The 24,926-nt window shown below is 41.5% G+C and overlaps 1 protein-coding gene across 5 annotated transcripts in view; it reads right to left on the bottom strand.

Moving 5' to 3' along the window:
* The window catches only part of RET (ret proto-oncogene), an 88,396-nt gene that overhangs the window by 38,271 nt on the left and 25,199 nt on the right, over window positions 1-24,926 (bottom strand). For 3 of the 5 annotated variants that reach the window (XM_077822210.1, XM_077822211.1, XM_077822212.1), the window contains exons 1-4: window positions 13,293-13,526; window positions 12,729-12,970; window positions 9,503-9,704; window positions 7,492-7,691 (exon numbers count right to left, since the gene is read on the bottom strand). In XM_077822210.1, the coding sequence (XP_077678336.1) occupies window positions 7,492-7,691; window positions 9,503-9,704; window positions 12,729-12,970; window positions 13,293-13,410 (762 nt within the window). In that variant the 5' untranslated portion in view covers window positions 13,411-13,526. Of the gene's footprint in view, window positions 1-154; window positions 224-7,491; window positions 7,692-9,502; window positions 9,705-12,728; window positions 12,971-13,292; window positions 13,527-24,926 lie in introns of those variants that run through there. The other 2 variants (XM_077822215.1, XM_077822213.1) reach the window with 2 other exon arrangements.

Raw genomic sequence — 24,926 nt, 5'->3', positions numbered from 1 at the left:
GATTAAAGCTAGTTAAATACATGCAATATTCAGCATCTCTCTGTCTACTGTTCTTACATGGCCCCCATTACAGTAGTATCTGAGAGCCTCAAAGCACCCCTCTGAGGTAAGGAAGTAGCATTATCCCAATTTTACAAACATGAAACTAACTGACCTGCCCAAGGCAGAGCAGGGATTTGAACCCAAGTCTCCCAAATCCAAGGCTAGTGGCCCATCCACCAGACCATCATTCTTCATCCTATCCAGTTCCATGCAGCCAAAATATGTTTCTTTCAAAGATCCTCTGCAAGGAATTCACTAGAAAATACTGGGATACTAGTTATAATGACGCTATCATAAATGTCACACATTTCATCTACACACAACGCCCATTGACAACAACAGGACTTTTAAGTGGAAAACGATGGCAGCCTCAGGCCCCAATATCTATTTCTTTTCCGAGAACGAACAAAACCATGTTATTCAATTCAAAATAGGTACGTTATTTCTACAGATGAACAGAAGCATACTGCATGTGCTAGAGTTTTTGGACCAGGTCCTGCTCTCAGTTTTGCTGATGAAGTCAATGGGCACACTCAAAGCGAGCAAGAGGAGAATCAGGCCTGTCTGTGTTAGAAGCATGATGTGGAAACTAGAATGGATGGAAATTTTTCTAATCTTGACATTTGAAAAATTTTGTAAAGTTTTCCCATTTTTTTTGCGCAAGCTATAGAGCCGGTAGAAATATTTCAGGTTCCAAAATTCTGACATTTTTATTTTCCTAACTTGGAAATAAACTAACAAAAACCGTAATCAAAACTGTTTTTGAAAATATCAAAAACAATTCCCCTTTTCCTTCTCTTTATTGCCCAGCCCTAGTGGAAACTTCATGGAGACTTTTTTCATCACTCTACTAAAGTGCGATGACTTTATGGATGACTTAAGAGCTGAAAGTCTCTCTCTCTCTCTCTCTCTCACACACACACACACACACACACACACACAATGAAGCAGAATCAGCATAATTATTTTATATTTTCCAGATGACTTAGTTTTGGTTTAAAAAATTGCAGTGTTGCCAAAAAGCAATTTTTTATTCCTTTTCTACTGGGCTTTTTAGAATGGAGCAAAATAAACCAATCAGAGCTCCCAGGAGATATAATGAAGTTGCTATTTCAAAGCTAGACTTGAAAAGTATCCCTGCTGTATATCTGAGCAAATAAGTGCATGTGAAAACCCTACACCAGCATGAGGAAACTGTGCAATTTGGTGTAGTGTGCACAAATTGGAGACCCTTTCAAACAGGGCTGTGTGGTCCACTGGACGGGGTATTGCAATGGGACTCAAAAGACCTGGATTTATTCCCAACTCTGCCACTAACTTGCTGCATGACTAGAGTCAAGTCACTTCACTGCTCTGTTTCCCCTCCCACCTTTTGTCTGCCTATTGCAAGCTTTTTGTCTCAGGGGCTGTACGTGTTTGTAAGGATGCCTTAGAAGAAAGGAGCCCTGATCTCAGTAGGAATCTCTAGGAACAACTTTAAATAAATAAATAATGAAGGTAGGAAGAAAGAGCTAAAAAAGCTACATTTTCTACCACTCAGGAGAAAGATTATACCGGAAATAAATTATCTGACCTCATGGCAATATATTCATTGGCAGGCGACGAGTAACTTTTTTTTTTAATTTCTAAGAAAACACAAAAGTTTCCGAAAGTTGTATAACCTCAAACTCCATTCTCCAGAGGTTGAAACTTCAAATTAGACAGAGTAAAACATTTTTGTGCCATAAAGACAATGTAGTAATTAGTCCAAAAACTGAAGAGATGACATTCTTAATGAAGGAAGACAGAAAGTTAATGGAAAGCAATTACACAAGCACTATTCTAACGTTCTAATTATTCACTACTTAGATATGAGTGGCACAATATTATGGTCAGAAGTTTCTGGCCAACAGAAGCATCCAAAAGTCTCTAAAGAAAGAAGGACCTCATCTTTTTCAATTTGCTGGTGGCAGTTAAGCATTGTCATTTAAAATGAAAACAGGGAGAGGATTATTGCTGTAGGAGTTTCTGCCTGGAGTAGTATATAACACTAGACCACTCTACATTCTGAAACTATTTATCTAAGCAGCACAGGAATGTAAATCCTTATATCCTGTCTAATTCATATAGTACCTGATCCAAAACCCATCTAAGTCTTTCCATTGATTTTAATGAGATTTGAATCTGGACCAATACAGCATTTGATTTGTTTATGGGGAGAACTTTAATGGTAAGGGTGCAGGGAGATTTGTGGTGGGTCATCTTAAATTTAAAACACTTAAGATGTGCTTTAAAGTTATGCCAGGTGGGCCTAGCACACACAGATAAATGCTGCTTCTAGCATTTTTAAAATAAATCTAGGTAAATCCATTTCCTGACGTGAAACCGTCATTCTTGGATTCAGACTAATGAGAAATCTTATTATAGGAAGCTCCCATTTAACTGCTTTTACATTTCTTTATTTCCATTCCACTTAGGGCCATGTGTTTCTTTTTGGCAGAAGAATGCAGGGAGAGGAATAAAACATTTCAAAAGCTAGGCTGCTTATGATGTGGGCTGCCTTCTCTCCTCTGCGCCACGGAACTGGCAAGTAAACAAGCAGCGGGTGGAGGTAAAAAGACTTAAGGCTGAGATTGCTCTCAAATCCCTGGCTGGACACAAGGTAGCTTTAGGTCCCTCTGGTCCCCTTCTAGAACCAAGTCTCCTGGCAATGACAGCATGGTAGATGTCGTGTTGTACTGCCACTGACCTAGCTCTGCAATCCCTACCACAGTGGTTCCAGAACGCAGCAGGGGAAAATGAAAGCCGCTCCAAGCAGCATTAACCACAGTTATTATATGGACTCTAGCCTGTGTAGGAGCGGACAGTGGGTGTTCCCTGTCTGTTCCTCTCCCATCAAGCCATTCTCACCTTCTCCACATAGCCTGTCAGCCATAGAGATTTCCTGTGAAGGGGATGGGAAAGGCTGTGCAGATCATTAGGGGATGGAGAAGCATCCTTCACAGCCAGGTTTCCCTCAGTGCAGCCCCACAACAGCTCTGCTCTCACCTGTTCTATACAGAGGGGAAGCAACAGAGGGGATCCTGAGGTACTTTGTCAAAGAAAAGAAGCCGTTTCTATCTGGATGGTTCTTTCCCAGGCATTACTGCCCCAGGATTACACGACTATAAGTCGTCGTCTAATGGAAACTTTGGTGGTGACCTTAAACATACCGCAGTGCAGCCTCACTGGACTCAGGCAGAAACAGGCAGACAGCGCTTCCGCCTTATTAAGAGGAATGCTGCTACCTCCTCAGAAAATACTTCAGTAATCAGCAGTAATGTGATCCAACGTCAGGGCAGGATTCAGGCAAGGAGCAGGATGGTATTAAAAGAGAGGCCATCAGTTAAGACACAAATATCTTGGTTTTCAGAAATGATGGGAAGGGAGAAATTAATTTAGAGAGGTACAAGACAGGTAATCTTAGGAAGGTTTGGATAATGGATTATGGTGCCCCCTTCCATTGAATTTCAGTGGGATTTGGGTACCCAACTGCCAGAGGTAAATTGAAAATTTCGGCCTATATTTTTCATCAATGGTTGGAGTAAATAAGGACAGGGCTCTAAGACCTTTGAAGAGCTAAGTGAGTTGCACAGGTTCCGTCAGGCCATGATCCTGTTACTCCATTCATTTGGCTGCTAAAACGGACAAATGGCATTGGCCGGAAGGTTAACTAACACACGCTCATGTTTTCCTTCGAGTGAGAGCTGTTTCAGCCTTCATATTCATTTGGCTCTATACTTTTCCTCACTGCACAGGCTAATTATAGTTAATTATGCATAATGCTTCGATGACATGGAATGCCATTCTCTAGGAACTAAGCTGCTAGCATCTTAGTTGGGCTGATTTCAGACCACACTGAACCTTCAAATCCACCTCTCAGAAGTGACTCCTGACTGAGAAAGCCATTCCCATTCTGGCTTTGATTCCGCGCCCCCCCAGTTAAACCTCAGAACAGAATCTCTTTGGGAATTAGAATGCAGCAAGCACAGACAGACACGGCTTCCACAGACACAGAGCTCTTTATCTCAGGAACATTTCCCTCTTACTACAGCCATCCAGTGAAACGAGACCGAGACCGTTACATGTCAGGAAATGAAGCTGCTGAGATTAGAAAGGGGAATTCCATTGAAAATGCAGAATGTTCAATGGTCCCAACACAATGAAAAGTCTGCGGCTTCCACACATTGCCTTTCTGTACTGATTTGTTATGCTTGGGAACAATGATTTTTAACGGAGATAAGCCCAAGCTAGAGCCACAGAAAATAACGTTGCTGGATTTAGGAGTAGCTTGGATCAATATTCAGATACTTATGGCTCAGGTTCATCTCTAAGTAATAAGGGCCCGATTGAGAACACCTTATTCACATGACTAAGCAGTTACTCCCCTGAATAACCCCATTGCTTTCAACAGAGCTGCTAGTGAGAGTAAATGCACACCACTGAGAGGAAGAGGTTCACAATCTGGCACTACAAAAGCCAATGTAACACTAAAAGGATTCAGAGTAACAGCCGTGTTAGTCTGTATTCGCAAAAAGAAAAGGAGTACTTGTGGCACCTTAGAGACTAACCAATTTATCTGAACATAAGCTTTCGTGAGCAGCTGTAGCTCACGAAAGCTTATGCTCAAATAAATTGGTTAGTCTCTAAGGTGCCACAAGTACTGCTTTTCTTTTTACTAAAAGGATTGTGCAAAAAGCACCAGAAGGGCAACAGCATTTGCATGCAAGTTTCTCCCGGATCGGAGTCTGCAAGACTAAACAGGAAAACCCCAAGCACCAAACAAAAAGGAACAATCACCACAAATAAAGACAACCGCCACAGTCTGGACCCTGGTTGGCACTCTTTGTAAAGAGCCCAGTGATTGAAGTAGCCTCTACTAGTTAGGGATGGTAACTGCAGACCCTGCCTTATGCCCATTGATTGGGAAGTCATCATTACTATTATCTGTGTGGAGCCTGTTCTGCAGTCTCAAAAGCTGCCAATCCAGCAGCACATTCCGTGAGCATTAAATTGGTATCAAAATTAAATGTGAAGCCAGATAATCATAGGTCTTGAAGGGACCTTGAGAGGTCATCTAGTCCAGTCCCCTGCACTCACGGCAGGGCTTAGTATTATCTAGACCATAATATATCTTGCTTTCCTCTTTTATTCTTCTCCTTGACTAACCGGAAGCTTAAAGATAAGTAAGGCATCTGATTATTAAGTTTCCTTCACAATGGGAGGCGGGAAAAACAGGTTAGTCTCAACACTGCTCTGTGTTACAACTACACAGGACTTCTTACGTCTCTATTTGTCACAAGGTTTAAGAATATGGAAACATTTCATCTTTCCACAATATTCATTATAATGAGTTAGTTTAGTATTAACATGCATGTTCTGCAGGAATTCACTGTAATTTACCACTGATTAATGTCAATCTGTTGGAAATGTTACTAGAAGGTATTATTAATGGTGATGATGGTGATTAAACTGAAATGAGGGTTAAATTAGGAAGCACATTAATTAATGAGTAGCCATTATCTAGGGAAAATCCATGAATATATTGCAGTAGGAGTATCTTCTCCACTTGATTTTTTTACCCTTTTCCATTGTCATTCTTTCCTACAATTCACTTTAATTAGGGTCCAAAAGGCTTTGTCCAGTGAACAACCTAAGGAACTATTTGTTTGCTCTATTTATGTTAATATAGGGCCTTTAACAGAAGCGGAGTTGCTACGTAATAATCTATAATAATGTCACAAATACTGACATGTAACAATTTTATGAACACGGTATGTGACATTCCTACATGAATGCACTGATCTAGCTTAATAGGGGACTCTGGGAACAACAAGCAGGGAAGCAACAAAATGGCTTCCCAGATAAAAACATACAGGCATAATCAAGAAATACAAAGGGTCTGTTCGCTAGCTTCAAACACCTTCTCTCCGGTTGTAAATCTTGCTTTGCCACTGCTAGGAGTTGCCAAAGGGTTATAATCAGTTTAAAAGTAAATTGATTCCTGTGAAGGGGGGTGAGTTGCTAGGGGGTGTCCAGTGAGCATCAGTGAGCTCTGACAGGCTCAGAAAGAGAGCGGCTCTGTGGAAGACAGTCTATAGAGAACAATGCTCCTAGAATGCCCATGTGGAAGATGGTTAAACACCTGGTAAGCTAGAGTGGTGGGTTTAGTGGTTTTAAGATCTGTTTTCTCTTAAATGCTCTGGTTCTAAATAAATAATTATTTGCTTTAAGGAGCTCTTTGGTCACTGGTTACTATTGTCATTGACCTGGACGGAAAACAACTGCAGGATATGAGTCTAAATCAGCCCTGCTAGAAATTCATGAATAGTACCAGGGGACTGCATCCCAGGTATGGGAGAATCAGGGGATTCCACCCTGAGCCAGGTGATGGCTAGAGTCTGCAACCTGGAAGTGGGTGACCTCCACAAGACTAGGAGACATCAGAGGTGTAGTTCACCTCGTAACTGTGACAAGGTCATATTTACATTATGCATTACGATAGCTCACTTCTGTTTAATGTCTGACAAGGCTTCGGTTGGAGCTATGTGTATATTGGAAAACACATGCTCACATCTCTGACTTCTCAAGCCTCCCTTATCCCAGGTGCTAGGGCCATCCACCAAGGACAAGCGCTTGGCCTGTCAGCTGGAAATCTGTCCTATCAGAGCTAGGCAGACCAGGAGAAGCCCACCTAGAAGCGGGTGGCAATGTCCACCTGACGGGTAGAATCCACCTTTTTGTTTCTGTGCAAAGAAGTGGGAATGCTGACACTATCTTCTGCAAACTTTGGGAAGGAACAGATGCAGTGAGGATGAAGCCAAGCTTGGAAGCATTTTTTAAGACACTGCTCACTTTCAGAAGTACCATGCTTCATTTCAAAGACTCAGATTTGATGATCATATCAGAGTACAGCCATCTAAAAATTCTCTGCTTCCAGATTAGCTGGTGCTAGTTTCTAGAGCCACACAGACTGGATGTTGGCAAAGCAGTAATCACTTATAAGTGTGATAGTGATCCGGAGGGTCACAATGCTTTGTTATTTAGATCATAAACTCTTTGCGGCAGGGACTGTCCCTGACTATGTATTTGTACAGCACCTTGCAAAATGAGGCTCTGTAATACACACATCATTTTATACACGGGTGAAAATGAGGCAAAGAGAAGCAAAGTGACTTGCAGGCCAGTAGCAAAATCAATATGACAACCTAGGTTTCCTGAATCCCAGTCCAGGGTTCTAACTACTAGGTAACATTGCCTCAGGGTCAGAACAGATTTGCAATGTCATCTGGTATTTGTGGACCTTTCTGAAATCCTGAAGGGTTGTTTTTTTGGTTTTTTTTATGTACACATTTCCCTCCAAGCTGTCTCACTTTTACAAGGTTTATCTTCAACAATGCCAAAATCAAAAGCAATTAAGACAGTCCTTACCTGTGCAAAACGTTCAGCATTTCTGTTCACCGCGAACTGGTAAGTCACATTAGAGAACTGAATGCTGACGGGAAGAATGGAGACATTGAAGTGGAGCATCACAGATCTTTCAGGACCATGAAACTCTGTGTCATTCACCAAAACATCCAACTGGAAGGAACGGTTCTCTGTGACTGAAATATTTTTATTCAGCATCAGTTCTGCAAAAGAGAAGATTGGCTTTTCACATGTTGATGCATTTTTAGGCATCACAAAATCCCAACTATAAATATCAAATCTATTCTTCAAGCACAGGCTCATGGCATACTACTAGTGTGACAGGGTCAGGCCAGATGGCTATAGGAGAGTAATAGAAGGCAGATATATTAGCCCCAGGCTAAGTAGGTCCCTTTTCCCTGGGTAGGGTAACAGGGAAGGTTCCAGAACAATCAGGAACCTTCTGAAGACAATTAAGACAGGCTGATTAGAACACCTGCAGCCAATTAAGAAGCTGCTAGAATCAATTAAGGCAGGCTAATCAGGGCACCTGGGTTTTAAAAAGGAGCTCACTTCAGTTTGTGGTGTGCGTGAGAGGAGCTGGGAGCAAGAGGTGCTAGGAGCTGAGAGTGAGAACGTGTACTGTTGGAGGACTGAGGTGTACAAGCATTATCAGACACCAGGAGGAAGGTCCTATGGTGAGGATAAAGAAGGTGTTGGGAGAAGGCCATGGGGAAGTAGCCCAGGGAGTTGTAGCTGTCGCACAGCTGTCCCAGGAGGCACTCTAGACAGCTGCATTCCACAGGGCCCTGGGCTGGAACCCGGAGTAAAGGGCGGGCCCGGGTTCCCCCCAAATCCTCCCAACTCCTGGTCAGACACAGGAGTCATCGACCTGGACTGTGGGTTCAGAAAAACGGCCAAGCTGAGGCTGCCGTGAAGCTCCAAGGTGAGCAAATCTGCCAATATGTGCAAGACCCACCAAGGTAGAGCAGGAACTTTGTCACACTAGGTAAAGGGAGAGGTTGAATTAACACTAGAAATATAGATATTCTCCCATTCCATTCAACAAAAAGTGCCTAAAGATATGTCACAACTAACGCTGGTTGGGAATGTTTTGATGAAACGGTGCTTAGTAGAAAAATGTGGATTCATCAAAATCAACATTTTTCACAGGAACGTTTCACATATCTTCTGGTCAATATGAGAGATACCCACCACAGAATAGCCAATAGCCTGGTGGTTAGGACTATCATCTGGGATGTGGCGATATGTCTACGCAGAAAAAAAAAAAAAAAAAAAAGAAAGACCAGCAGCAGTGACTTTCAGAGCCCAGGTCAATGGGCTTGAGCTGAAGAGCTAAAAATAGTGTAGACTTTCAGGCTGAGGCTGGAGCCTGGGCTCTGAGACCCTCCAGCCTTCCTGGGTTTCAGCACCCTGGCTCCAGCCCAAGCCCGAACATCTACACTGCTATTTTTAGCCCAGCAATGTGAGCCTGAGTCAGCTGACCCACTGTGTTGTGGGTTTTGGCTTTTTTTTTGGCTGGGTAGATGTATACTGGGGGACCCAAGTGAGTGCCCTCCCCATCTGGCTATTAGCTATTTTGGAGCAAGCGGATGGGCCTCTCTCTGTTTTTTCATGATTTTTTTTCAAAATGTCTCCGTTTCTCCCCAATGTGAAACTGGAAAATCTTAAAAATCTCAAAAATGTGTGTGGTAGAGGAAAAATGTTTGCCATCCAGCTGTAGTCATTAGCTTAGAATCACATTCTGAAATGCAATACAATCAGAACTTCTCTTGGCTAGTCAACACATAATGCAACTGTCAGATTCCTATACAGTCACTGTGTTATACATAGGAGGAAAGACTGTAATATCAGAATCCCCTCTTTCAGTCCCAAATATCTGTTCTGATACTGGGATTTTCTGTCTCATTTTCCATCGGCTTGGTATTTTCCAGATGCATAGAAAAGTGAAATACAATTTTGGTCAATTATAAGCAAAGCAATTTCACTCTTTGTTAGAAGGAAGAGACCTTACTGTATTCATGCAGTGTTCCCCTCACTTGGCTGCCATTGGGGCTGAAATAGATCTCGTGGAAGATGTGATCCACCCGAAATGTTTCGCTAATCCACGGATCAGTTGTACTGATGGTGCCTGTGTACTTCTTTCTGCTGCTTTCAATGGGGAAAATAGGTGTGGTGTCTGCATCACACACAGTCAGTGTGGCTAGGACAGTTCCCTACAAGAAAATCATAGACAATATGGGGAAAAATCAATGACTGCCACACTATTTTTTTTCCAGATTTGCTTTCTGGTTTACTGTCTGAATAAGTGATACAATCTGGAGACCAAAGTCCTGTCCATATAAAGCTCCCTGACATTCTGTACAAATCCACTTCCATTCAAAGTCTTTGCAGGTCTTTAACAGAAAGGGCAAAGATTGATGATCCTACCGCTTACCACCTATTTGGAGACAGATGAGCACTGTAACAGCATTTCATAAAGCCAGTGAATTGCAAAATTACTGTAGCAACAGTCAGTTTTGAGACCTATGTAAAGACAGCATATCTGATTCCAGCAATCCCCAACTAGTGGTCTCAATGACCCCAGAGACTTTGTAGCTAGGATGATCTTTGGGGTAATTTTGCAACTCTGGTATATCACTGAATAAACATGAGGTGATGCACAGAATGAAAAGCCAAGTGAAAAATATGGGACTGCCAATATTGGCTCAGGTCAGCAAGGTGAGGAGGGGCGGGGGGGAGTCCTCACGGAACCAGTTACTGATCCTCATTCTCTGGCTGGTTCTGCACCAACTCAACCTCACAGAGTTTAGGGTGGCTTGAATTCTCAGCTGTGTGAATGGCAAGAAGGGTTGGAACACACAAGAGGATGTGTCCCATGTAGTGCAGTCTCCACTCCCTGAGACATGCAGTTCACTCTCTGTTATGTGCTGTGGGATTTTTAAAAAAATTTAATCCCCAATTTACAGAGAATGGCTGGGATAGCAGAGATTTTTCTCCCTTAGCTCCCGGGAGAGACTAATTAAGCGGCTGTGCTCAAATGTAATACTGGGCGTTTGAAGGCAGAAGTAACAGGATCATACCTTGCTTTCACTCATCAAAATAAAAAAATAATCCTCAATATTCTTGTTGCAGGTAAGCAACAAATCCACATTTAAAAGTCAGGGAAGAAGAAATAGAGGCCGCATGACATAACTAAGGCCCCACAGAGAGTTAGTAACAGAAGGATGATCAGAAATCAGATGTTCTAGGCTCCCAGTCTTGTGCTCATTCCACTAGATTGCTCTTTATTGACTCTACACTAGATTTCTGATTACCTGGCAGTAGGCCTCAAACTCATTTTGTACAGTTATAATTCCATTGGCCATTGAGATTCCCATACAAATCCTTTCTCCTTTTAAGTTTGAATATACAAATTATCAGATGTATTTTGGAAGTTTTCCGGCAACAGATTTTTCTGCTGGAAAACACTGAATTAATTAAATCAAAATGTTTCATGAGAATAAATTGATTTTGTCAAGGTTTATTTCAACTATATTATACATCATATTAAAGTCAAAAATATTTCACTGCATGACAAATACTGAGATTTCTGCTTTTCATCCTGATTTGAGAAGAAACAAAATTTCAGAGTCAGAATTTTCCATGGGATGGGAATTCCATTTTTCAAGCAGCTCTACTAGTTATGCCCATCGGTGTGTGGAACTGATATGTCAAGCCTGTAGGTGGCAGCAAACATCCAAAATTGTATACTCTCTTTCCAGACCAGATATGCAAAATCCAGTTTACTTCCAAGGGAAAGAAATACAGCTATTAGAGAAATATTATTACACAGAAATCCCTGGAGGGAAGTGACTGAGTACTTGCTGGAATTTTATGCATGGCTTATGATGAACGCACATTGAAATGGCTCAAGCATAACAACCATCTATTAAAGCTTTTATGAGTGTTTCTTCTCCCAGAGTAAGTCCCAGCTGAATGTTATTCTACTAGTTTTATACATATGTATCTTGGGTTTCACCTATAAAGCCATACAAGAAATGTGCCTACTTTCAGGCTGGACTCTATTCACTGTAGCAGGAGGGGTACCATGGAGCACAGAGGGGGTGGAGGTGGTAAAGGCTTGTCAATGTGCAACCTTCAGCTACAGAACAAGATCCTACCCTTGGCCCTGAATACTCTGGCATTGTTGACTTTCAGTGGACACTGCAAGAACCATAATTTTGCCTAGATATCTGAGGAAGGTTTATGTAGGATGGGAGTGTTGGTGGGGAAAGTTGGTTAGTGTTTGAGGTGGAGTTTTCCAGGAAGTTGCTGCTGGTTTTGTTCTGTTTGTATTTGTTTTTTATAAGTAACACCAAAAGATGTCCAAGGCAGCAGACAGGTGCCTGTTTAAATCCCATTGTAAATAAATAAATAAAAGAAATATCAATTGATATTCACAAATATACATTATATGAGGAGCTGGTAGCAACCCCAATATTTAGATTCCCTAAGACCTTCCGTAACAAAAGATTCCTGAAACCCTTTTATTTGAAAAGGAGTACTTGTGGCACCTTAGAGACTAACCAATTTATTTGAGCATGAGCTTTCGTGAGCTACAGCTCACTTGATGAAGTGAGCTGTAGCTCACGAAAGCTCATGCTCAAATAAATTGGTTAGTCTCTAAGGTGCCACAAGTACTCCTTTTCTTTTTGCGAATACAGACTAACACGGCTGTTACTCTGAAACCTTTTATTTGAGAAGCTCTCACCTCTTCTTTGTTTGAAGCAGGCCTTTGACACGATGCCTCTTTGTGTGCATGCATTATGGTACAGTCTTTAATTGCACACGCTATTGTTTTCCACAGAACCCAGGCCTCAGTCAGTGTACTTGCACAAAGAAGAATCATGGTTGCATGGACAGCTATAAATCTTGCATTTCTTAACTTCTCAGTGATTGACTTTCCCACCTAAATTATATTTTAACATAGCTTTTTATATGTAATATATAGGCAGATATACACACACAGGGAAATCTGTCAAATGACCACTCAGATAATTAGTCACTCAGTGGAGGTGGTCATCACATTCCTCATATTATTACTATTATTAGGCAGTCAGAGCTCTCTGGACTGTATCGTAAATTAGGGCATATGATGCTGGGAGCTCACATACAAGGTCTGAAGTTTCCATGTAGACATGCCTAACCCACAGCATTTCCACTGAACATCTCAGAGTCCAAGCAGAAGAGAACTCTACCTCTTTTCTGTTGAATTCCACAACAGCATCCGTCGTGCTAGTGCCATTGGGAAGGAAGGGGGCAGAGTCATCTTCATCTAACACATTGACCAGGAAGGGCACCTCGACCTGCATCTCCTTGGAGCCCTCTCTCACTGTACACTTGGCGATCAGCTCGTACCTCTCTCTTTCTTCCCGATCCAAACGCTGCACAACACTCACGCCTGTGGTGTTCTCATTGTAGCGAAAAGGCAGCCCATCAACTGAAACAACACATGCAGAGCATAAACTGGAATAATCCTTTCCTATTAGTGGTGTGTGATTATTCTCCTCTTTGACATACTGGTGTGATCCCAATGAATCCATTTGGGTTGCATCCATGTAGAGGGAAGAATTTCACTCTGTATTATGAAAATCAGTCTAGGAAGAGATATGGAGGAAGGTGGAGGAGCTATATCAGGGACACAAGAGGAAGTCTACAGGACTTGTGTGGAAGCAGAGTAGAATAACCAACAGAAGAGAGATCTGCTCCATTAAAAATCTCATTAATATGACCGTGACTGAATGGTTTACCTCCAGTTTTACCTGCTAGTAATTTGTAGGAAATGCTGACATTCTGGCACAGGTGATGTATTGGGGGTAACTGAAGCTGATGAAATGTACCAGGTGGTTTATTCTCCTTGATGTGAAAGGAGAGATCCATTTCTGAGAAACAAAGCTCCCTTGATGTCAGAGCATTGCAAGCTGGTACAGTGGCATTGAGGATGGAGAGATGCACCAGGGCAGAAACGGGCGTCTCACATTCCTTCCCTTGGAAGGGCTGAGATGAAAGGTAGACATGAAATGTCACCTTTGGTAATGACACCCAATTTCTTCCAACTGCAAGAACAGAAACAAAGAAACAGTTGACAAAGAAACAAGCAAATATTCCTCTTAATATTTTCCTTCCATCAGCCATTATTCTACAGTGAACCAAGTAGTTCAGTGACAATACCTGATGTTTGGCACCTCTGAAAATAAGGCCCTACATGTTTGAAGTTGGGCCAAGCCACCCAAAATTACAGGCTAATGTGGAAAACATGGTTCTTACAGGTTCTCCTATTCCTTCAGCTTATCACACTACCCCACAGTGGAACCCTACTGATCTCTGAAACTGATCCAGAAGTAAAGGCCAGTTCAGTGACAATACGTGATGTTTGGCACCTCTGAAAATAAGGCCCTACATGTTTGAAGTTGGACCAAGCCACCCAAAATTACAGGCTAAGGTGGAAAATATGGCTCTTATAGGTTCTCCTATTGCTTCAGACTATCAGACTACCCCACAGTGAAAGCCTTTTCAGCAGCCTTTACTTCTGGATCTTTCTTTACACCACTTTCTCCTCCCTCATCTAATGCTACCTAATTTCCTCGGGGATCAAAACCACCAAGATATAGGTTCTGTCTATTGAATGCAAGAGGAGAATGGAAACAATTCATTTCTATGGTTCAATGGTATGCGGTTCTTACAAAAAAAACTCCCTCACTTCAATCCCAAGCAATATAAATAGGCATCACTTAACCCCTTCAGCAGAGGTTCATTTACTACCCCACAAAAAAAGATAGCTGGGTCTTTGTAATTAAAGGTTTTGCTTATATTAGAAAAGTTGCACCAATTTAACTAAAATCAGTCTATCTGAACTGATGCAGAAATAAAATTTTAACCAACACATAAATGGATATAACTTGTTGGTAAATTACTAAATAAGAATAAACTTGCAAGGATTAAAAATGGTTTAAGTGTGTCTTCTTTGGGGTCTAGTCTAGGTTCATTACATTGATTTAGTTAAACTGATGAAACTTTCCTGATGAAACTCCACCATTTGACAACTAATGCAATTTCTTCTTGGCCTTAGTGTTCATTTTGGCTTTAATACCACTGTGTCTATCTGAGGGTTCTTTTCAATCCCAAAATTCATTTAAAGTAAACAAACAGTTCTTCCAATCTGATCCCTAAGTATTGACTTGCTATTCATATGCTGCTGGATAAATCCCATTAGATGTAAGTGTTTAGCTTCAACTCTGGACATTATCGCAACTGCAGCTACTCCTCTCAGACTTACACAGGATATCGAAGTCTCCTCTATCCAGACTCTTATTGAGGTAGAGAAGCCCTGTTTTTTCTTTGATTTGAAACCAATGATTTTCATAGGCTCCAACGCGATAGATAAAGAGATGCTGGCACAGCTGAAAGTGGGCCACCTCCCCATGTGAATCCCTCAAGGCACGGATGTGCAGTAGTGGCGTACCGGCTGGTTGATCAATGTAGACAGTCTCAGAATAATCTTTCCTAGGGAAGTAGAGACCAAAGGAAGCTGCAAAGGAACACAAACAACAGGAGAACTGTTAAAGCTGAATGAACTCTGGGTAGACATTGTCGTAAGAGGTGCATTTCTAAAGAATTGGAAGCTCCATTTAGTAAGTGCATAGGAAGATATAAGAGCAGACCCAGATCCTGAGCTGGTGTAAATTGGTATAGCTCTACTGAGTTCAATGGCACTACCTCAATGTTTACCAGTTGAGGATTTGACCCATAATTTATGTAAAAGCTATGAGAATTCCCCCTAGAAGCCAAATTGCTTAGTTGTAAACAAGACCATAGCCACAGCAGAGAGCCTAATGGAGCATTTCTTGTCAAACTTCAGATAAATTCACATCAGCAATTCCCAGCTGCTTTTCCATTCTCACACAAATTGCTTTCTTCTCTGAATATCATCATTTATGGTGAAATCTTATTGAGGAAATAAATACAGTTAGATGAAAAAACATTAGGAGGTACTGCTGTAAAATGAATCTCACCCTTTCAAGTCACACAGTCCAAACACTCAATTTCTATCCAGAGGAAAAACGTGCAAGTACATCAGGGGCTTTCAAACTTTTCCCTAGTGTGGACTTCTTTTTAAGTAGTGATTTTTCTTATGGACACCTCCCTTCCCATACAAACCAACCAACCCACCCTACACCTTTCCTAAAGTAAGTGGTACTCCACTCAACTAAATAAATCCATAGATTATCAGGCCAGAAGGGACCAGTCTGACTTTCCCACATAACACAGGTCATGGGATTTCCCTCAATTAACTCCTGTTTGAGCTGGAACATATCTTTTCAGAATAACATCCAATCTTGTTTTTAAAATGTTCAGTAATGGAAAAATCTACCCCAGCCTTTCATAAAATTCTTCCAATGATTAATTACCCTCGCTGTTGAAAATTTGCACCTTATTTCTAGGCTGAATTTATCTAGCTTCAACTTTCAACCATTGGATCTTGTTATATCTTTCACCAGTAGATTGAAGAGCCCTCTATTATCACTGTTCTGTTCCCCAGGGAGGTGCTTAAGTAATATTACAACTCATACAAAGATATAGGTCTCAGAGATATAAAAACTCAGGATTGATAACACCAATTAAGGTTAGAGAAATTTAATCTCTCTCTAATGCAATGGGTGCGACTGACCATTGTGCCTCTGTATTGTTTATTTCCTCTCCCTGGTTGTAGACATTTACATTAATTTGGATTCATTCACCCTGTGTGAATTCATTTGAGAGCGTAGTAATTGTCTGGTTTCAGCCCACGTAGTTGCTATTAGGGCATTTAGTGCACTGGATGAGCTACAATACATGTTGTGATAGGCATGTGTAGGACCCTTAGATCTTGAAAGGTGTGTTGTGGTGGGAGGTGGGGGTGGGTGTTGATCATTGGTACAGCTTTGATTTGGCCTGTCCTGGTCTGTGGGGAGCTTGCTTCTGACTATGAGCTTGGGGAGGTTGGGGGGCTGTTTGCACGCCAGAAGAGGGGGCTCAGGAAATATTTCTTTCAGGATGGGGTTCTCATTGAGTATGGGTTGTAGTCGGGGTAAAAGTAAGTCTAGGGACTTACCGGTACAGGGCTGGACTGGGGGGGTCAGAGCCAGCCCCGGACCACCCTGTACCGGTAAGTGCCTCCTTCCCCCTCCCCTCCCCTCCCCTCCCCTCCTCCCCCCGCCCAGGTAACAGCAGCAGCCGGGGGCTCTGGCAGCAGTTTAAAGGGCCCAGGGCAGTAGCGGGGGCCAGAACCCTGGGCCCTTTAAATCATCCCCGGAGCCCCACCACCGCTTCTCCATGGCTCCGGCAGCAGGGCTCCAGGACGGGACTCTGACCGCCACTACTGCCCTGGGCCCTTTAAATCATCCCCGGAGCCTGCCAGAGCCCTGGGGAAGCGGCGGTGGGGCTCTGGGGATGATTTAAAGGGCCCAGGGCTCAGCCACCGCTACCACCCCGGGCCTTTTAAATCACCACCCCAGCCCTGCCGCCGCTACCCCAGGGCTCTGGCAGCAATTTAAAGGGCCGGGGTATGGTGCACCAGGGCGTACCAGCTTACTTTCACGTCTGGTTGTAGTTGTTGGATACTAAGGGTTCCCTGTAGGGGTAGGTTACAACTAGGGGTGTGTGGTTAGAAGGGGTTTTATTTCTGTATTGAAGCAGGTTCTCTTGAGGTATTTCGGTGAGCCATGCCATGATGTGATGTGATCTATTTTTGTGGTGGAGTGTCCTTGTTTGGTGAAGGCAGTTTTGAATGTGTTCAGGTGTATAACCTGGACTTTCTCCTCGCAGCATATTCTGTGGTATCTGAGTACCTGAAAAGCACTATGCTCAAATGAACTCACACAGGAAAATGATAAAAGACAAAAACACCACACCACCTGTGGGTGAACACTTTTCACAAAGCGATCACTCTATATCTGACCTATAAGTCCTCATAGGAAACCTACACAACACTTTCAAAAGACGAGCCTGGGAGCTTAAATTCATAACTTTGCTGGACACTAAAAATCATGGCCTGAACAGACACACTGAATTTATGGCTTATTACAACAATCTGTAACCCACTTACAACAGTTGCCCCCTAGCTGCTCCCCTCCCCTTCTTTTCCTCCCTGTGACTGAAGGGATGTTAACGGCCCTCTTGACCTTGAATGCTAAACAATCTGTTCCACCTTATATTTAGCTGTGACACTCTGAATTAGTTTCCTAGACTCGAAGAAGAGCTCAGCATAAGCTCGAAAAGCTTGTCTCTCTCACCAGCAGAAGTTGGGCCAATAAAAGATATCACCCCATCCATTTTATTGGTGCAAAGCCCTTTTTGCTCAAAACTGGGCCCACTTTTACTGGACATTTTTCCATGATGACGCATTTCCGCCCCAGCAGAAATGGGAAGTAGGCTGCCAAAGCATCTCCAGAATAGCAATGGGCTAACATTTCCTCATTACTGAAGGATTACTGAAGGATCCATTTTAAAGAAGGAAAAGGAAGATGGCAAACCCACTGTGAATTAAAGGCCTGTGATGTAACTTGGAAACACTACACAAGCCACAGTATTCTCTCTTGTGATTACATCAGCAGCATTGCTGCATGGAATTACATCCTCAGGTTTTACAGTTGGCTGTTATTTAGCTACATGTAATTTGTATTAAATAAATTAATAAAGCAGGCAAAAACTTACCAAAATAATGTTCAATTAAGAAAGCAGCCAGCTGTAATCTTTTAAAAAAAGCATACAATAAACTTTTGGCAGCCGGTGGGTAGCAGGGAGCTAAAAACCAGTGACTCCTGAGTTAAAGTCCCCCTCCAACTTCTTTTCTTTGAAAGGAAAATATTATTTTCCTTCTGCTATATTTCCTTTTAGCATGTATCTAGTTCATAAACTAGATTCATGAGCATTCTTCCTAAATTTTCCATGCATCTCTTTCAGTCTCCTACTTTTGTAATTGCAAGAAACCTTTTCTAATTTTTTTTAAAAGAGCGTTTTCTGCAAAACAATTTCCATTTGATATTCAGCACTGAGATTTTGTCAGCAACATGCACTGTTTAATAAAGATAACGTCAAAGATATACTTTTGGCCCATTCAATCTACTGTTGCTTCTAACTGAAGGCTATGCAAACATTGTGTCCACACATCATTGCAACTCAATATTTTCAGGAATACAAGCGTTAAATATGTAAAACATACCTTAGGAGAGATATACTTCTATCAGAAAGATGCAAAGAGGAGTGAAAAAAATTATTTAAGATGGTACAAGATGTAACAAAATAGAGATAAATTAAGGAAGGTAAGACTATACAAACCAAAAAGGAGGCAAGGTCCCTGCCTGTGGTCTAAGTTTAACCGGAATGTTGGGGGAAACTCCTCTTGGTGAGATCCAAATAAATTATCCAGTAGTAGGAGGGAAGACTACATGAGCTAATAGGACTTTTCCATCACTAACTCCTATGATTCAATTCAAACACAGGTTTGCTTTATGTACCTTTTAATACTGTACTGAATTGATTGTTGATTAAAAATTAAAACATTAAAATACACCACTGTGCATTTTCAATGGAGACACTATTCCTACTCAGTTAGGCCAGTAAAGTTTGTAACAAACAACTGAGCCAAATCTCGTTCACCTAACAAGGAATCGTCCTATCACAAGAAGAAAGCAAACCAGGCTTGTCAAAAAATGTTACCAGTTACGATTTCTGTGTTTCAGCATGAGAATTTTACTTAATTGGAACCCTGAGATCTAGAACACTGAAGTGCTTTTCAGAACACCTCCATTCCATTTAAGTAACTGAGATCCTTGCAAAAACTAATGAACATGTTTAACTTTATGCATCTGAGCAGTTTCACTGTAAAGTGGCTACTCCGATGCTTGAATTTCATCATCAGCCGACTTTCAAAAGAGCTCAGAATTTTGGATGCTGAGCGGTTTTGAGGATCTGGTCCCTTGAAAATCTGGCTCCGAATTCTGCCCCTAAGTGTTTACAGGATCACAGCTTTAAATAGTACAGAGACTAGTAATTCATTGTCTATTTAACCTTCCTCTTTTTAAAACAATCAAACCTAAATTGTCATAGATAGTAGCTCACAGTAGGAACTCACTTACTAGACAGGCCAGTCCTCGCTTACAAACAGCCCCCCAACCTGAAGCAAATACTCACCAGCAACCACACACCACACAACAAAAACACTAACCCAGGAATCTATCCTTGCAACAAAGCCTGTTGCCAACTCTGTCCACATATCTATTCAAGGTACACCATCGTAGGACCTAATCACATCAGCCACACCATCAGGGGCTCGTTCACCTGCACTTCTACCAATGTGATATATGCCATCATGTGCCAGCAATGCCCCTCTGCCACGTACATTGGCCAAACCGGACAGTCTCTACACAAAAGAATAAATGGACACAAATCAGACATCAAGAATTATAACATTCAAAAACCAGTCGGAGAACACTTCAACCTCCCTGGTCACTCAATTTCAGACCTAAAAGTCGCAATTCTCCAACAAAAAAAATTCAAAAACAGACTCCAATGCGAAACTGTAGAATTGGAATTAATTTGCAAACCGAACACCATTAAATTAGGCTTGAATAAAGACTGGGAGTGGATGGGTCATTACACAAAGTAAAATCTATTTTCCCATGCTATTTCCCCCTACTGTTACTCACACCTTCTTGTCAACTGTTTGAAATGGGCCATCCTGATTATCACTACAAACGTCTTTTTTCTCCTGCTGATAAACAGCTCACCTTAATTGATTGGTTTGTTCTCGTTACAGTTGGTATGGCAACACCCATTTTTTCATGTTCTCTGTGTGTGTTTGTGTGTGTGTGTATATATATATATCTTCCTACTGTATTTTCCACTGCATGCATCTGATAAAGTGGGTTTTAGCCCACAAAAGCTTATGCCCAAATAAATTTGTTAGTCTCTAAGGTGCCACAAGTACTCCTCATTTTTTTTGGTTGTCCTTTGAATAACAGTTAATTGGAAGAGATATGCTTGAAGATTAATTAATCAAGACAACTGATATCTAGACATGTTCAAAAATATTTGGCAAATCATCACCACCACTGAAAATTCAGTTACATTGCACCTGCGACTCTTCTTCCTTTGCCGATGGCATTGTGTCTTGCAACTAGGGTTGGGAGAATCAGTTTCAACAAAGTTAGAAATCCACTTAAAACTTTGAAGTTCATTTCTAAAAAGGAATAAAACAAAACTTATCTAAGGTCTAATAATTCTGCTAGGCACTTCTAGGTTTTGGCCAGGAACAGAAGTGACAATATTATACATTACCACCTATTTTTGTGTTTTTTCTGAGTCCTGACCTGAACAAGAAGCAGTTCAAACATCAAAAGAAAAAATGTAATCTCCAAGGAGCCGGATTTTTAAAAAGATGAGTTTTTGCAGATTCAAATTGTTCAGGTCAGATTCAGCTAAGCATTCAAACATACAATGGCGTATCTGAACCAAAGCCAAATTCCAGCGTCTTCCTGCCCTACTCACAGGGTGCACAGGAATGCACTTCATACAGTTACTTATATAACATGTATTCAATATACTTGTTTTCTCATTTTGGTTGAAAAATTTGCAACTTGGAAAATTTCAACCAGTTCTATTTTCTCAGGTTCTGTCTTAGCTTGGAACGCTGTGTATTTGTTGTTTTCCATTTGTGACAAAGTTCCTCCTCTGCCTTGGTGGATCCTGCGCTTTCTGGCAGATTTGCTCACCTCAGAGGTTCACGGCAGCCCTCAGTTTGGCTCCTTTTGTCAGTGGTACAAACCTGCCGTTCACTCAGCTAACTTCATCACTGGCCAGCATAGGGAAAAGGAGGAGAACAATCCCCTCAGTCTTTGCTGATCCACCAAGCGGGTCAGGGGACAGGCCAGAGACCTTCCGCTCTGGTGGGACTCACAGTCCAGGTCAACTCCTCCTGTATCCAATAGGGAGTTGGGGGGATGTGGGGAACCCTGGCCTGCCCTCTAATCTGGATTCCAGCCAAGGGCCCTGGGGATATCAGCTATCTACAACATCTCCTGTAACAGTTGTGTGACAGCTACAACTCCCTGGGCTACTTCCCCATGGTCTCCCGCCAGCTCCTTCTTTATCCTCGCCCCAGGACCTTCCTCCTGATTCCAGATAGCGTTTGTACTCCTCAGTCTTCCAGCAGCATGCCCTCTCACTTCCCACTCCTTGCACGCTCCTCACTAACTGAAGTGAGGTCCCTTTTAAACCAGGTGCCCTGATTAGTCTGCCTGTCTTAATTGATTTTAGCACATTCCTGATTGTTCTAGAACCGCCCCTGTTACCTTACCCAGGGGAAAGGGACCTGCTTAATCTGGGGTTAATATTTCTATCTTCTAGTACTCTCCTGTAGCCATCTGGCCCGACCCTGTCACACATTATGATCAGAGCTAGCCAAAATATTTAGCATTTTAACTTTATTTTTAAACATACATTACATATTTTTCTTGAAAAAATTATCCATTTTCAGATGGATGATAAAATTTTCAAAAGCACTTAAGCAACTGAGGAGCTTATGCCCTCTTTTCAGTAGGGCACTTAGGAAATTAAGTCTCATGGAAAGTTAGATTCTTAATGCCTAAGTCACTTTTTGAAAATGGAACTTCGGTGCTTTTGACATTGTGAAAGCAATTCAAATTAGATTTGAATACAACCTTACACTTACAGCAGGGATTTCCATCAGAGAATTTCACATAACTATACAATATTCAAAATTTCTCTGGAAGGTGCTATCAGCCCCATTTTATTGAAGGGGAAACTGAGGCACGGACTACATTCATTGATCCAAGTTACAAAACAAATCAGTCGTAGAGCTAGGAACAGAACCCAGATCTCCTGAGTCATGTTCCTGTGCATTATCCAAAAGACCATGTCAATAAGAAGAAGCAGCCTCCTGCTTTTCTTCAGTACCATTACTTTATGTTTACATGTACATTTGATGCAATACTTTGACAGTTTCATCCAGTTACGTCTGAGCTTTGATTTTCACTTACTCCACACTCAAGCTGTAGTACAAGAGGTTTGCAAATAGCAAAGTTACTAACCAATGAAGCTTCCCAGAATCCAAATGCTGCATTTGAATAAACCTAGAATATCTCACCTCCCTGATCAATGGGAATAATGTCCATTGGCATTTAAAGAAATTATGCGTACATATCCCTAGTAAAAAGAAATATGACATTATGCAAAATATGGAGTAGAGTCAGAATCTGGTAGAACATTAGGTGTACCCATTTGCACAGATCTCTGTGATTGTGGAAGTTAGAAAATATTACAGAATCTAATTTTTATTTAAAACACTATTTTCACAGTTGTGTGTGTGTTTTTAATCCCTTAATTGTCACATGCCTCTTTATCTAAGTGCATTGTACTCAGATGGTCTTCTTTTGCGGTTCTCAATTAATATATTTTTAAAGCTTTAAAGGACCATTATGACCATATCATCTGATCCTGCATAACACAAACCAAAGAATAAATCTATGTAACCCAATAATTTCTGCTTCACACCCATAACTTCTCTTTGAGCTAAAGCATATAGTTTAGAAAGATGTCCAGTCTTCATTTAGAGAATTCAAGTGATGGAGAATCCCCACATCCCTAGGTAAGTTGATCCAATGATTAATTACCCTCCCTGTTAAAAATGTGTGCCTTATTTCTCGTCTGAATTCATCTAGCTTCAACTTGCAACTACTGGCTCTGGTTAGCCTTATTCTGCTAGATGTATGGGTAATCTTACCCACCACATTTCATGTGCTGAAATATGAACTGCATTAACAGAGCTTTAATTGGTTTGTGAGTTAAAATAATAGGGAAAATGATTCTCAGCAGCAATATGGAAACTGGAACAAGAGTTGGTTTTCTTTCAACTAATAATAATATACATATGTGACACAACCAATTTCCTCTAGCAAAATTTACTCAGGCCTTCTCCATATTGTTGAGGGATAGTGTTACAATTCATGAGAAACAAACCTTTCCCCGATGTGGAAAGAATATTGAAGAATTTACTCTATGCCTTACTGAAATGGGTGTATGATTACATTAATAACATGCCCCTCTCAAGTCAGGACATTTGTAGAGTAGAGGAGAAAAAGATATTAGCTGACAAACATGGGAGTGTGCTGTTAATATTCCACCATTTGTGGCACAGCATCAGATTTCAACAATCAGTTAGATGTGGGGGGGTTAGCACTGTGTCCCTATTTTGACTACCGTTTATTGGCCATTATGCTCCATTATGAATATTCATCTACCTGATGTTTGACTCAGAGCATGTGGCAGGGATACACTGTCAGTATCTGCAATCTGCCACAAAATTCCTCCCTTCCCACTTAGTCTGCAATAAGCTGTGCTCTTCTGGACCTTGCAGAAGAGGAGAATCAAGAAATCTACTTATCGAAAAACCAACACTTCTTCATGACCAAAATCCAAGTAAACCACTTGGCAAGACCATTATGTTGTCACATGCTGGGAATGTTTATACCTAGTTCCTGAAGAGTATACAGACAGTATGGAACAGAGTTCAACTCATATAGTTTGAAGGAGGGTCATGTGGAGTTAGGACCCTGCAAGAGTTATCTTTCCATGAGAAACTCTCTGAAAATACCTGCCAATCTTGTCCATTCCACAAGTATCAAATTGCCCTTCAGAAATACTTTTATGAGTCTCAGGGATATGTCATTTCTGACAGGATTGATTTAACAGTAGCCAGAGAGGGGACAAGCTGCATTTCATGCAGGGGAATCAATCCAGTGGCAGAATTTTAAATGAGGGGCTCTTGAGAGAAGCCTTCATCACCTCACTGGTGTTCAGGGGGGAAAAAGAGCAATCTCAGGAATAGAAACCGTCTCAGAAATAGTCCTTGTTGAGAATTATTAGGAGATATGGAGTAAGAAGGCAGAATGCTAATAGTGATCAAGAGCATATGTGCTATTGCATAGACCCTGTACTATAATAATGCACTTCGAAGAGGCTACTAGAACATCTGTGAATGGATCAAATATACACAATTTGGTTAAATCATAACTGCTCCATTGGGATAGCTGATACTTACAGTACATATCACTGCAGAGAGATAAATGCTTTCCTTTTTCATTACAACAGTTGGGAAAGGAAGTTTGTTGTTTATCTATATTTATTTGAAAGCAAAGAAATTCTGAGCTAAAACTTGATCTACTGTAAGGTATTGCAGGGAAACTATGCCTACTGGATGCTTCAGCGTGCTGAGAGTTTGATTCAGCCTATAGTTATGCCATAATAAACCAGGGCAAAGGGCCTGCAGCAGAAGAAATTCTGCCCAGAGAGAGGTTGCAGCAGTGCATCTCCACTCCACCTGGACTCCCACAGCTGCA

This window comes from Eretmochelys imbricata, chromosome 7, assembly GCF_965152235.1.
Source record: "Eretmochelys imbricata isolate rEreImb1 chromosome 7, rEreImb1.hap1, whole genome shotgun sequence".
Lineage (NCBI taxonomy): Eukaryota > Metazoa > Chordata > Testudines > Cheloniidae > Eretmochelys > Eretmochelys imbricata.
Note: the sequence above shows the minus strand (reverse complement) of the source record. Positions and strands in the feature narration are given on the sequence as shown.